This window comes from Notechis scutatus, chromosome 2, assembly GCF_049901735.1.
Source record: "Notechis scutatus isolate UNSWTSFEM ecotype Mainland chromosome 2, rNotScu1.2, whole genome shotgun sequence".
Classification (NCBI taxonomy): Eukaryota; Metazoa; Chordata; class Lepidosauria; order Squamata; family Elapidae; genus Notechis; species Notechis scutatus.
The window spans coordinates 225968767-225983347 of record NC_142010.1 but is presented as its reverse complement, the minus strand read 5'-3'; the positions used below and the strand labels follow the sequence as shown (position 1 = coordinate 225983347).

General features: G+C 34.7%; 1 protein-coding gene across 3 annotated transcripts in view; it reads right to left on the bottom strand.

The window, feature by feature from the left end:
• Nucleotides 1–14581, bottom strand: part of KIAA0825 (KIAA0825 ortholog) — a 160424-nt gene that overhangs the window by 144792 nt on the left and 1051 nt on the right. For all 3 annotated transcript variants that reach the window (XM_026672456.2, XM_087958170.1, XM_087958171.1), the window contains exons 2-4: nucleotides 12141–12273; nucleotides 11074–11242; nucleotides 9311–9986 (exon numbers count right to left, since the gene is read on the bottom strand). In XM_026672456.2, coding sequence (XP_026528241.2) covers nucleotides 9311–9986; nucleotides 11074–11242; nucleotides 12141–12271 — 976 coding nt within the window. In that variant the 5' untranslated portion in view covers nucleotides 12272–12273. The remainder of the gene's footprint in view (nucleotides 1–9310; nucleotides 9987–11073; nucleotides 11243–12140; nucleotides 12274–14581) is intronic.

The window sequence follows — 14581 nt, the reverse complement described above, 5'->3', positions numbered from 1 at the left end:
CAGTGTTTCTAACTGAAAATGTTTAGATAAAATGACCAAATTCTGTTTTGTTCGGAAAATCTTCCTAGCAAATTAAATTTGACATTTAATAAAATATTATTGCACATCATACGTGGAAAAAATAAAATTATAATACAATTCTTTTAAACATAAGATATATTATAAACTATGTATAACTTTTTTTTAAATGAAGTAACCCTATCCAAGAATACCGGTGTCCTAAATACAGTAATAGATTCCCTTTTCATATAATAGCATTAATAAGTGATTTGAATAGTAAGATATTCAGTTTTAAAATTCTTTTAGCAAAAATAGTTTGAAAACATTTTATCTTCTTAGCTGAAAAAAAGCAAGCATTTCAACATTGTATGAACATAATGCAACATTTTCTTCAGTTTGAACAATTCTGTTTAAAAGTCTCTCTAAAATCTCCACTTCTCATTTTCAAAGTATATGTCAGTTTTGTAAGGTGAGGGAATACCACTTCTTCCCTTTCTAATAAAGTAACAGAAACTTTCCATTGACATAATGAAAGATTGGGCACTACCCTTAATTTTCCCCCCAAAGTTTAATCATGTCATCAAGAAAAATATGTGTAATCTTTTTAGTTTTTTAAGACCATGCACCCATTTTATACTGCTCCCTATGCAAATATATCCGTACCCAGTTTAGAAAATGCAACATACAATAATAAAGCAATATAAACCATAATGATTAAAAAGTTGTCAAAAAAGTAACAACAGACCCACTCCCCTACCATCCTGTACAGATTTTCAACAAGCATCTAAAGATATAATAAGCACCTCAGCAATTTCAGAGGAAAAAGCCTTCGAGAATCAAGTTTCTATGGAAAAGACCCACTTGTAAGTAACCACCAGGTGGCATTGTGCAACTCTTGGCACAGTCCCCAAATGATCTCAGTAATTAACCAGACTGCAATGGAGAAAAAAGTCAGTTACATAACTGTTCAAGTGTTTAGTTATAAACGGAACTGAATCTGGCTCAACAGCTAATTGGCCACTCTAGTTGTTTCAAAGGAAGTACGGATTCAGGATAGTTAAGTGTCCTGTTGGCAGTCTAGATACCATATTCTGCCTCATTTGCACCTTCTGTACCAAGTGGAAAAGTAGTTCCCATTGAAGACATTATACTATCTACTGTAACCTAACAGTGCATGGATAACTGTAGCTGTCATGTCCAAGGAAGGGCATATGATAATATGCACTCCTGGACATTGTAACCACTTATAACTGCCAGGGGCAGTTAACAGTTTGGGAAGGTCTCTCAAAATATGTAAATACTCTTTCTGGAAGAATGCAATAGCATTTGGAATATGCAACCCACTCACTCCCATCTCGCGTAACCCAGATAACCACCTGCCCTGCGCTTTGTCTTGTCGGGATTCATTTTCAGTTTACAGATCTTTATTCATTCCATCACTACATTTAGACATTGGGTTAGGACATGTACAGCCTCTCGATTCAGGTATTTTGGAAGAGTTATCAGCAATCTACAGTCAATGGTATTGAAGAACACTGAAAAAAAATCAAATAGCATATCATGTTTAAGGTCCATCTTATCTTTATAAGCCATTCATTATTTTCCTGAATTGTGTGTTTTCAGATACTAGTAGTAAAACACACGACAGACAGTAAAAACAAAACAACAATTAAACAACATGGAAAATTCCAACCAAATATTGGTCATGGCAAACTTCCCCTTAAAATGAATGAAGGGATTTATCAACTACAGGTCGTCCTCGACATACAACCACAATTGACTCCAGAATTTATGTTGCTAAGTGAGAAATTGTTAAGTGAGTTTTGCACCGTTTTACCTTTCTTGTCCCAGTTGTTAAGTGAATCACTGCTGTTGTTAAATTAGTAGCATGGTTAAGTGAAATTGACTTCCCCATTGACTTTGCTGGTCAAAAGGTCGCATGACCTTGGAACACTGCAACCATCATATATGTGAGTCAGTTGTCAAGCATCCGAATGTAAATCACATGACCATGGGAATGCTGCAATGGACACAAGTCACCTTTTTTCAGTGCTGTTATAACTTTGAAGGATCACTAAATGAACTGTTGTATGTCATGCCCTTGTTGGAGTCTGATTCTGAGGGGAAGATTGAGCAGCTTACAGGGAGTGGGAGTGTGGCTCCAGTAGCTGTGGAAGAAACGGGGGAAGGGCAGAGTCTGGCTGGGCATTCAGAGGAAGACCCAGGACACGCAGGGAGGAATAGAGAAGGGAGCAACGTGGCTTACGAGAGAAAAGAAGGTCCTGATTCTTTTCATTAGTTGCAGCTGAGAGAACAGATATAAGTGGGGCATTTGCACATGGATCCTTGCTGGAAGCAAAGCGTGCATTATCTTGGTCGAGCCTTATCTGGGTTTTGGTGTCCTCCCAACTGTGGGTGCTGCATTATCCTTTGAAGGTCTGCAATTTATCATCCTGGCCTGCCGTGTTAATTACTTCAGTGTGGTTTATGTTGTTGTTTTTATTTCTAATTACTTTGGGTTCAGACTGCATTTCTGCCCTTCATAGACTGTTTTTTGAAGAGTTTGTTATCCAGCCGAGGATAATTGGACACTGGGCTAAGTTGGAGGCATTAAAGGGAATTTATTCTACTTTGGTGACTTTGTTATTTTTGTGTCATGCCCTGGGTCATCACATTGTAAGCCAACGACTACCTGTATATTTAGATCACATCTTATAAAATGTAAGAGCCAAAGCCAAAATGTTCAATACAATTTCCATGAGTACTGTTTCCAAGTCACAACATTTTGGTAAACAAAATTCTTTAGCAATAAATTAGTTCTCTTTCAATACTTTTAAGTTAACAGTTAAAAGTAGTAGAACCAGTTTAAATTACGTTGGAATGAGGAACAAAGTTTATCCTAAATAATAATAATTGCCCTCAGTGAAGCACTACCTTTACATGGTTGTCAGGCTTATGTGCTCTGAGGAAAATGAGAGCTATGCCAGAAGTTCCACCATACTGGACAGATCTCATCAGAGGAGTGAGACAAAAACTGTCTTTCCCATAAAAAATATGGTGAGATGTAAACTACAGAAACACATTCCAGCTTGGTTGTCGTCCATAGAAGGTCAAGGACTGTGTTAGGTGTTGGAATTCCTGGACATCAAATCAAGAATGGTCTACAGATCTCAGCATTGTTGGCTGAGAAATCAGGGCCAGAAGCTGGTTTACCCATCACAAATAAACAGAGATATAAAAGAAATAATGATCTGTTTTTACAGATAAAGCCCAACAAGAAGCAGCAGAACTGGAAGAATTGCAAAGGTCTAATCAGGGAAAAGAAAAGAAAGCCAGAAGTAATTCAGACTGTAGAGGCAAACTGCGGGGCAATAAAAGATGCACCCTCTCCTCTGCCTCAAAAAGAAGAAAACTCTCTAACTAAAGAAGTACAAGAATTAAAACAAAGATTCATTAAGCATCTAGAACAGCATAAAAACACAATCACAAAGATTGCCTGCCTTGAAGCTTGTTCCAAAGATACACTTAGCACAAGGATTAAAAGAAGACATGGTTGTTGGTAAATGGTCATAGTTTGGGAGAGGTTAATATTAAGGAGGAATCTTTCAGGGAGGCTCACTATCACCTCTGCTGTTTGTCATGGCACTGACTCCTCTGTCAAGGATACTGAATAACTATCATAGCTATCAAAACTGAAAACATCTGCCAGGCTATCCCACCTCCGTTACATGGATAATTTGACGCTGATTGGAAATATGCTATCTGAAATAGAATCGCTGCTCAACACTGCTTGAATATCCAGTCAAGATATTGCAATAGAAATGTGTCACATTCATGACCAAATAGGAAAAACAGTGACAACTAAAAGAATCAAGATGTCTTAGACTCAAGACTCATCAAGACTCTGTATGAAGATGATCACTACAAATATCTGAGCATCCTTCAAGCTGACCCAACAAACACACTGTAGTCAAGAAAACGTTTAGAAGTTAATACATCAAGAGAGTGAAGAAAGTCTTAAAGTCCAAACTCAGTGGAGGAATTACCACAAAGGCAATCAATACCTGGACAATTCCAGTTATTAGATACATAGCTGGAACAGTAGACTGGACTCAAGCAGAACTGAAGGCCCTGGATAGGAAGACCAAAAAAATAATGACATTAAATCATGCCTTTCATCCTTCCAGTGATGTTGACATTTAGCAAAGAAAATAGTGGGCATGGAATATTGCAAATAAATCAGACAATTGAAGAAGAAAAAAAGGCAATGGAAGAATATCTGAAGGATAATGAAGAATATATACTGAAGCTAATACACCAGGAATGCTTACTTAGTAATTGAGACACCAAACTGGCCTACAAGAAATACTAAATGAAGAACAAAAAAGAGACAGGGGAAGAGAAAAAATTGCATGGCTAACACATTAAAAAAAGCAGGGAAAACATATCTAGTAACAAGGTCTGACAATGGTTAAAAGCAAGAAACTTAAAGAAAGAGGAAGGAGACAGAAGGACTAGTTTTGGCTGCACAACACTAAGCTTTAAGAACAAATATACAAAACTCGAATTGAGAAAACAGCAACAGACAACAAGTGCCATCTATGCAAAGAAGCTGAAGACACAGTGGACCACCTGTTTAGCTGCTGCAAGATCATACAGAATGACTACAAGCTGTGATATGACAAAGGTGCATAAGAATATCTGCAAGAACTGGTGGGATTACAAAATAGACAAGTAATAGAAAATGAAAAAGCTAAAGTGCTCTGGGACTTCAAACAGACAAGCCCCTGACACATGACACTTCATATTTAACAATTGTCAGTAAGAAAGACAAAAAGGCCAGTATGGTGGACATTGCATTATATGGAGACAGCTAAACAGGAAATTAGTCAAGTTTACTTTGGCAGCTTTACTTGGAACAGTTTACATCCCGTGATGACACTTTTAATACTATCAAACATCTGCTTATCTCAGGTCTTTGGGAAGGATTCAATAAATGGATAAAAATGCCAAATCCAATCTAAACATATGACTGACGGTACAACCAACAATAGTATTTCCAACCTTTTGGGTGATTATCATCACAGGGCTCCTCTGTTTCAATTCTTATATTTTATGCTCTCCCTCTTTCCTCTTTATTCATCAGTTTACTCTGAATCAATCCCAAGATGCAATTCATTCATTATTCTAATGCTATTAAGCATAATATGCTGAATATGCTAAAATAAGGTAATTCAAATTATTGTTAAATTTGAATAACTTATGATTTTTATATCTTATTTTCATTTTCTGCTGTATTTCTCCTATCCAGCAAGTTCAACTATGATCATTAACATATATGCTGAATGGTTTTATTGATTCTTTATTGTAATAGAAAAGAGAAAATAATTGATATTCCTCTGATTGTTCTAGTATTGTTTCTGCAGAATAAGTCTGCCATTAGTTTATTATATTAGGATGTACGTTTTGGCTATGTCCCTAAATATAGATTATGTTCAGAGATTGCTCATTAATTGTTATAAATCTGTGTTCATAGGTAGGTACCATTTATAAGAATATACCTTAAGGGGAACTTCCGGTTTGTCGGTTCGCGAGCGGCAGGGATTTGCGAGCTGCGCGATCCCTGCCGCGCTAGCCGCTTGGGGCTCCGACCCAGACGGGTACGGAGCTAGGCTGCCTGCAGGGGCAGCTGAAGGTAGGGGGATCCGGAGAGGGGTTTGGGGGTGTTGCAGACCCCTCCCGGCCGGTAGAACCCCTTTTCCCAGGACGTGCAGCGGCGGTCCGTAATGGCCGCCACAAAGAAGCTGGCAGCCGGGTAAGAATGCGCAGGAGGAAGTGGAGAAAGTGCTTGAGAGGAGAAAGTTTTTCTTGACTCCTAGGACTCTAAGACATATTTAATAAAATTCCTGAAAAGTATGACTTTCTGAATAATACCTGCCAGAAGAGGAAAAAAGCGGCTGTTTGATGGTGCTGAAAGGATAGCTTTCCTCTTTTCCCACGGAATAAATAACTGGATATTAAGAAACCTATTTTTTTAGGTGAAAATTGGTTTTAAGCGATGAGTGGGAAGAGAGAGGATTAAAAAGAAAATATTTGTATGCTATGACTTTGTTGGAGCAGATGCCTTAAGGATTTGAAGACTGGAAGATACTGCAATAAGATTTTAAACAGATTTGGACTTTTCTTCTCTTTGATTGATATTACCCCAGAAGGAGAAAGTGAGAACTCTGCCTTGGTTTGGATTGACTGATAACTTTGGGACTGTTTTATTTTTTTTATTTTCTTTTGAATATTCTGGTTGTTGTAAGAAGAAAGAAGGGGAAAAGAAAAGAAAAGATTTATAATGGCTCTTTCTGTTGAGGAACTAAGAAAAGAATATGAACAAGCAAAAAAAATGGTAAAGATGGTGTGGAAGAAGCTTTCCTTTTTTAGAAATGGCGCTACTAACTATCAACAAACATTACAACAGATGAAGACAGCAGAGGAACAAGAAAGAAAGGAAGGAGCCATTTTTAATGAATCTCAGAATTTGATCAAGAAAGAAGGAAGAGAGAAAAGAAGAAAACTAAAGGACTTAAGATCTAAAAAAACATTTAAGAAAGGGAAAAATAAGGTGCAAAACCAATATGATGATAGTAAACAAAAGGGAAAAGGAATACGACAGAGAAGGGAAGCCGGTAAGGCAGAGGTTAGAAGAAGGGGGGTAGAAAGGTTTGTTGGGAGAAGAAAGAAAGGGAAAAGGTGGAGAAAAGCTACAATGTTTTGAAATTAAATGGAAAAAAGAAATTTTTATGGATAATGGATAAAGTATAATTTTTAAAAAAAAAAGATTTTGCAAGGTACATGAGATGGCAGTATTGTAATGGTTTAAGAGTTGATAAGAGATTAAAATGTTAAAATGTTTAAAAATGATTGGCTTTAAAATTTAATAATAGGGGAGGTTTAGAATACTGTTTTAATTAAAGAGTTTAATAAGATTATGGTATTGATGTTATTATAAAACTTTTATTATAGTATCTTTTTTAATATTTGGATTTATTGTCTAATTATGTACTTAATTATTTTGGATGTATTAGTTAGATAGAATGTACCAAGCAAAATCGGATTGGGTATTGGATATTATTTTAAAGATTAATTTGACTAACTTAGGGGGAGATAGAAAGGCATCATACTCTGATTAATGATTTCAGGAGAAACTTATTTTCTTCTTTTTTATAAGGAATGAGACAAAGGGATGATAAAAATGGACAAAAGATACAAATATAATGATTCAAACTAAGATGATTAATTAAGATAGAATTAAGAAGGGTGAAATATGTGGAGAAGTTAATATAGAAGGTTTAGAATGGTAAATAAAATAAGTAATGATATGTAAGATGAGCATGAATATAATTGAAGTCCATGAAGAGAGAGATACCTGGGTCCAAGTTACTTTCCAAAAAGATTTTTTTATGTTTTGTGTGTTGTGTGTATATGTCTTTTGGGGGGAGAATTAGTAAAAACTTGTAGAAATATAGAATGAGAATAATGGTAACTAAGTCAGAAAGAAATAGATGAAATAATTATAATGATATTGAATAAGAGTAAAGAGAAGTAAAGAGAAATTGAATAAGAGGTTTTGGTATGTTATATGGAAATGGTTTAAAACAGAATCATAATTTATCTGACTTGTTAAATTTACAATGAAAAAAGGTTTAAACATGTAATGAATAATGATAATTTGTGTGTTTTAAAAATTAATAAAACTTGTTTAAAAAAAAAAAAAAAGAATATACCTTAAGGCTAGAAGTATCATCCCATTGATTCAAAGAAACAACTCAATGATACACATATATGCAAAAGTCTAGTCACTTAAAATCTCATCCTACCCCAAGAAATCATATCAAAGTGATCATATTTTTTTTGCTATGCAATTATAATACAAAGAAGATTATATTTCTTATTTTTTCAGTTATATAAATTTATAAGAGTCAAAAATTATTGCAACTCAATAATAATGTTTACTTACATAAAATATATTTGAAAAGGTTATTTTGATTTGATTTGTAACTTTCATTTTTTTTAGAAAACAGAGCCCATTTTTTCTTACAAAGTTTTAGAAGTATCATCTGCTGATTTGTTTATTTCACACATTAGAATTATTACAGATGATGTTCCCCAAGAACGCACATAAAAACTTTTTCATTTATATGATAACAGCACTAATTGAATATTCATTTAAAGTAATATCCTTCCATCTAAAAATAGCTGATGTGTTCTTTTCCCTTTCTTTATCTGTGCATGCAGCTCAACATACAGAAAGAAGAAAATTTGAACCTCCCTTCTTTGTGCTCCAATCTGTCTCTCCTGCCAGTCAGCAGGGTGTGGGAGAATGCATGATTGAAATGAAGAAAACAGTATGTTATATTATCTACCCCACTTGGACTGTCAACAAACTAGCCAGTTATCTGGTGAGCTGCCAGATCCCAATTGCGCTGGGATAAGAAGATACTCAAGCATCATCTCTACACATGCCATTCCCATTATACAATTGTGGTGACAGGGATTGGAATTTGAAACAGCAGGACAGCAGTAAAATTTTGTAAGAATCTGAGACAGGCCATTTAAGCAGCTCATGTTCTATCCAAACATATTCTCATGTTATACAATTAATAAGATAATTTGATAAAGGTTTATATTACTTTGGCAATTAAGTAAGACATGTTAATTATTTTAACGATATTGAACAATGTGTCCATGTTTTCAGAAACATATTTCTATTTTTATTTCAAATGCATATGACTCTTCAAATTATGTAGGCTCAAACAATACAATGAATGGTGTAGTTTAATATTAATATAATATATATAAATAATTACGTATTATAATATGCTGCTTCAATCTGGATGTAATTAGTGGGCAAAAAACAAAATAAGCCCAGTCTTATATGTATAAAGGCAGTTAGAGAATACAGAAATTAGACTTCTGTCAATCTACACCTTTGACATTTTTGCTTGATAATAAATGCACTGTATTTAAAAGAAAATCTAATTCTCCACCCTCCCCAATAAATTTCCTTTAAAATGGGGACATTGTTTCTTCTTTGTTAATGGAGGCAAGCAAGATTATCTTGCTTAATCTTTCCAGGATTGGGAAGAACTGTAATCCTAAATTTAGGATTTTATTTCTTTAGGTATATGTGGCAGTATACTATATGTATACATGCTGACATTAATTACATTCCTGCACTTAGCTAAATTACAGTTAAAATTTGTATCAGAAATTAAACAAAAAGAAAATAATTAATGAACATAAAGAAAATGTTACTAACCCCCAACTTGAATCATACTTCTGTTTTTCTTTGAGTTCTTGCTTGTCTTTATAGCATGTACTGCCTTTTCTTTAAGTTGAAGCTCACAAAGCATGTGAAGTACAAAAGTGATTTCTTCAGTGAATGTATCCAAGTAAGTTTCATTAATAAATTTCAGTACAGAAGAAGAATCAATAATTCCACTTAGTATATATAAATCTTCTTTTATCACTGCACAGAAGGCAGGAATGGAACTTTTGTAATTATGAACCATCTTTTCAAAATTCATTTCATCACCCTTATCCTGAGCACATTTCTGCAAAAGATCACTAACCAATTTATTCTGAATTTTTTGATACTTGACTAGAACTTCAGATACAGGATAAAGAAATAAGAGATGCTGCAGACACTGAGTTTTAAATTGCAGTTGATGTTGTAAAGTACCGGTTTTTGTTTCTTGATTACTTTGCAATTGATGTACTAAGTAGCGTCGAAGATGTAATCTTATATCATCCCAAATGCAGTGAACATCCACTGCTGTATTGTCTTCAATACCATGAATGGAACTACTGGATATGAATTCAAAAGATGCTCCACTTGAAGTACAGGGAAATAAGACACCACACTGACTGGAGAGTTCAAGGAGAAATTGAAGAACTGTTTCTTCTTGATTTTGTTCATTCTTCAATAATCTTTGCTACGAAAGGATAAATGACAGATGATATATGTAATACACGAATAACTATTTAAAGTAAATAATATTTATCTTCAAAGTAAAGTTTCATCATTATCTTTTAAAATCTATATTTTTTTCAAATATATACATTTCATTTTTATTTTGCCAGTTGCTCTGCAACTTCATGAGATAAGGGGAATAGCGGCCAGATGGCAATGTTTTTTAACTAGTGCTCTGGCTTTATAAAATGTCCTCTCCTAGGAACGAAGACTTGTGCCATCCTTCTTAAAGCAGTTTGGGGTAGTAGTTAAGGTACTGGCCAAGAAACCAGGAGACTGTGATTTCTAGTCCCACCTTAGGCATGAATGCCAGCTGGATAACTTTGGGCTAGTCACTCTCTCTCAACCCAACTCATCTCCCAGGATTGTTGTTGTGGGAAAAATAGGAGGAGGAAGGAATACTAGGAATATTTAGTGAGTTACTTATTAAGTAATAGAGGTACATAAAAATATAATAAATTAAATTCTAAAAGCTGATTATGATCAAAGTTGTTCATGGAGCACTGCGTGACTGGTTATCACTGTTTTTTAACTTCAGTTTAAGAGATATGCTGCACTTTTCTTTTATTTTGATTAGTTATTTTTCATTATTATTATTCTACATTGCATACATTTTTACTTTAATAAAGTTTACTGTAGACATAATGAGCAATATGTTTTACTGGATTACTGTAAACTACCATTGTGGATCAGCTCTGGTGAGAAAGGGAGAGTTTATTATGTTTTTAACGAATTACAAAATTAATATTATCTAAGAACAGGTTAAAATATGTGTAGCCTGGATGCAACTGATTGTATCAAACAGTACTGATCTACTCTCAAGACATAAGTACCAAACTGAAAAATCTACACAACTCTAAAATTTGCCAATAAGGTTAGAAACCTTGTAAACAAGACATTGTCCAAAATTCTAAAGTATTTTGTGAAACATATAAAATTCTGCAATTTTTAAATTTAACTGCATTTTAGACTAGCAAATAGCAAGTTCCAAAGGGACAAGTGTGCTATAAAACTGTTTTCTATCATAACATAAAAAGTAGCATTTTCACCAGTGTTTGGAGAAACTTGATTAATTCTCCTTGATGGGTTGAAGAGAATTTGGTTGAACTGAAATCATGGTTATTTAGCCAATGAAGAAAACTCATTGTGTCCTGCACCAACTTATCAGAACAAGTTTCATTTAATTCCAGTTGTAGATCCTTAAGACATTTATCCACACTAAACCAAAAAGAAAAACAAGTATTTTCAGTATTTTTAGTATATTACCTACATTCTGTACAATATCAACATTTTATGTCAGCCTATAATTTTGTTACTTAATTTGTCATAAAAGAAGACTGTCATCACTTTATAATTTTCAAAACAACTAGCTATATTCCCACGTGGACGCCTTCAAGATGTCTGGATTTCAACCAGTGGTGGGATCAATTTTTTTTTTACTACCGGTTCTGTGTGTGTGGCTTGGTGGGCGTGGCGGAGGATACTATAAAACCTCCAATCAAAGGTGGTATTTGCCGATTCTCTGAACTACTCAAAATTTCCGCTACTGGTTCTCCAGAACTGGTCAGAACCTGCTGCATACCACCTCTGATTTCAACTCCCGGAATTCAGTTTGGGCATTAATTTGGGAAAGCCAATATAAGTAATATTTGTTTAGGAATATCATATGGAAGTATTTGCATAGAAAGGTTGTATGGATTAGAATAGCATCACCATATTACTATTATACCCATTCCAGAGGGTCAGAAAATGCATTATCCGTATTTCAAGTAAATAAAGTTAATTATTTTGTTTGTATAAGACTGCCTTTTATCGGCCTGTAACATCTATGCTAATTTACCAAGATTCCAAAACTATTCTGACTTGAATCAAAAAGACTACGTTTGCACAGTTCTGCAAAAATAGCCAGGAGAAGCTTCTGAAGCAGCCATGAAAGCCTTGCAAAAAGTTGGTTATTCTAACAGTTTGAAAAGAGATATATAATTTGTGTTCGTCCATGTTACAAACAACTGTTCTGTAAAGTTCATAAATGGATAAGCAGCATACAGCAATTAAAAAAACATTCAGAAAACTCTTGAAAACTGAATTATATACAATATTGAATAAAACAGCTTACCATGAAGTATTTTTCTTTATTTTCTCATCAATGTCACCAAGTACCTGTTGAACTTCCAGATTTCCAGGAAATGTGTTTAACAAACAATCCAAATTCAAAGAATCATGAGAAAAATCACTTATCCACTCCATTTCTAAATAAATATAGAAAATAAAATGTCCAACTCCTTTTGATTGCTGACATAGTATAAAAACTTGATTGTAAAATTGCTAGCAAATAAAAAACAAGAAAATACTTTCTCTTTTCTTTCTTTCAATGGTTGTTGTTTGTTTCTTTTGGAGGGGGGTAGATTGGCAGCGTCTATTCTGTTTACAGTTAGGAAAAATAGACTGCTTACCTGTAACTCCAGAATATTTTTAGCAGTCACATGTGAATTCACATAATAGAGTTCTATATCTCTGAAGATTCCCATTCAGAATATTAAGCCCATTCAGAGGTGGGCTTTGGAGCAGAAATATGTTTTTCTGATAATAAACTATAATTACACAGAACTGTTATTCACAGGAATTCCACCAAATTTATATCAAACAAAAGCACAATACTTAGTAGAAAACAACATCCATGTATCAATGGTCACTTGGAGACTACTGTTATAGATGAGTGGACAATGTTTTCATGAGTACTATGATTCACATATATTATTCAGTTGTAAGTTTAACTATCTTAAGAAGAGTCAGGTACTTATGAGGAAGGAAAAAAGATCTTGTCAACTTTAACATCAATTATATAGATGTTGCCATTTATGAGACATAAATTAAGACCAAGGTGATTCAGTATAATGAACAAGCAGTGGGTAAAACCACATATTAAAAACCATAGGTATAAAAAAATATAAAAACCACATTAATAGTAACATAGAGATACAAACTCTAGGTGAAGAGGGAATAAAAATAGCCAGCTCAGTAATGGAGCCATCTAAGCATGTCTCCAATTTTCTGGGAGCCCCAGGCCTAATATAACAAGATTTTGTGGGTTTTCTGAAATATAAAAATGATATAGACAATATAATCTGGCAAGGAAGAATGTTCCAGAAGGTAAGCATCATAGCAAATAAAGTACTATGTCTCCTGGGATCCACCAAATATAGGCCCCTAGCTGCTGGTAACCTCGCATGCATTCTCTGACAGATCTAATGGAGTGCACTGATGTAACTGGGGAGAGATTTCCTTCAAATAACCTTTCAAGGCTTTAAGAGATCAAAACCAGCACCTTGGAGTCTTGAGAAGCTTGTAGAACAGAAGTGTAACATGCACCATTCTAGGAATGCACATAATTACTGTCTTCTGTATGTGTTTGTTCTTAAGGTTGGTTCTTGTGCAGCCAAAATTTCTGTTCAGTTGGAAGGAGCTTGTTTTCAACTAGATGCTGTTGGACTGCATTGGCTACTACACGTTAGCAATTTGACTGGTAGTAAGCAGGTAATTGGTCTGTAGTTGCCTAGTGCTGCCCCCTTTGCTGAATCCTTATCGGGTAGGTTTTTGCTAGACATTAGTGTTAAAAGAATTTTCCAGGGTCCCATTCTCCAAGATGGGAGAACACAGGCAAATAAGACACAAGGTACGCTGCTGGAGGTTGATCAGTTTATTTCCCAACAAGGGCTTTGTTCTTAGGGGTTACAGAGAAAAATGGGGTTCTGAAACTTTTTATAGGGGGACTGGTCATTGGTGTGGGCTTGGGGGCGCATGGGTTGCCTACATGCTGGTTCTAGCATGTGATTGTCACTAGCTCAAACATAATTGTCCTTCCTGGTGTCTGCTGGCTTGCCTTTCATTGTATAGGTAGTCCTGGGCAGCCTATTTGTGGGTGTGGGGAAATGTGACTGAACAAGGTTTTTCTTTTGTAACATATTTTTTTTTATATTCTACAATGTTCTTCAACATATCATTTAGACATTGGTCAATGTGAGAAAGTTTATCTTTGTTGATTCAGGTAAAATATAAGAAGTAGGCCCAATTATTAAATTTTGTGCAAATGTGGAATTAATAATTGATTTCTGAAATTTAAAACAGCCAGTTTCATATCACATCAGCTTCATGGTGGTTAAGGCACCAGGCTGGAAGCAGGAAACCGTGAATTCTAGTCTAGCTTGGGACAGTCACTCTCAGCCCAACCCACCACATGGAGTTGTGAGGAAAATAGGAGGAAAACGTATTGGATATGTTACCAGCTTTGAGTTATTTGTAAAAATAATAAAGGCAGGATAGTAATAAATAAATAAATGTATCTGGTGAAAACAAAGTATGCAAGAGAATAAACAAAGTTTAATGGATATTTGTACATCAAAGATGGGGCAAGACATGAATTTGTGATGATTCCTTGGTGGGTTTACATCAGTGAATGTTAGATTGTATGATGCAATGGAGAGTCTGAATCTTAGAATTAAGGAGGTAAAACAGTTTTGTCTGTCAAGGAAAACAGAATGATTGCAAATTATACATATA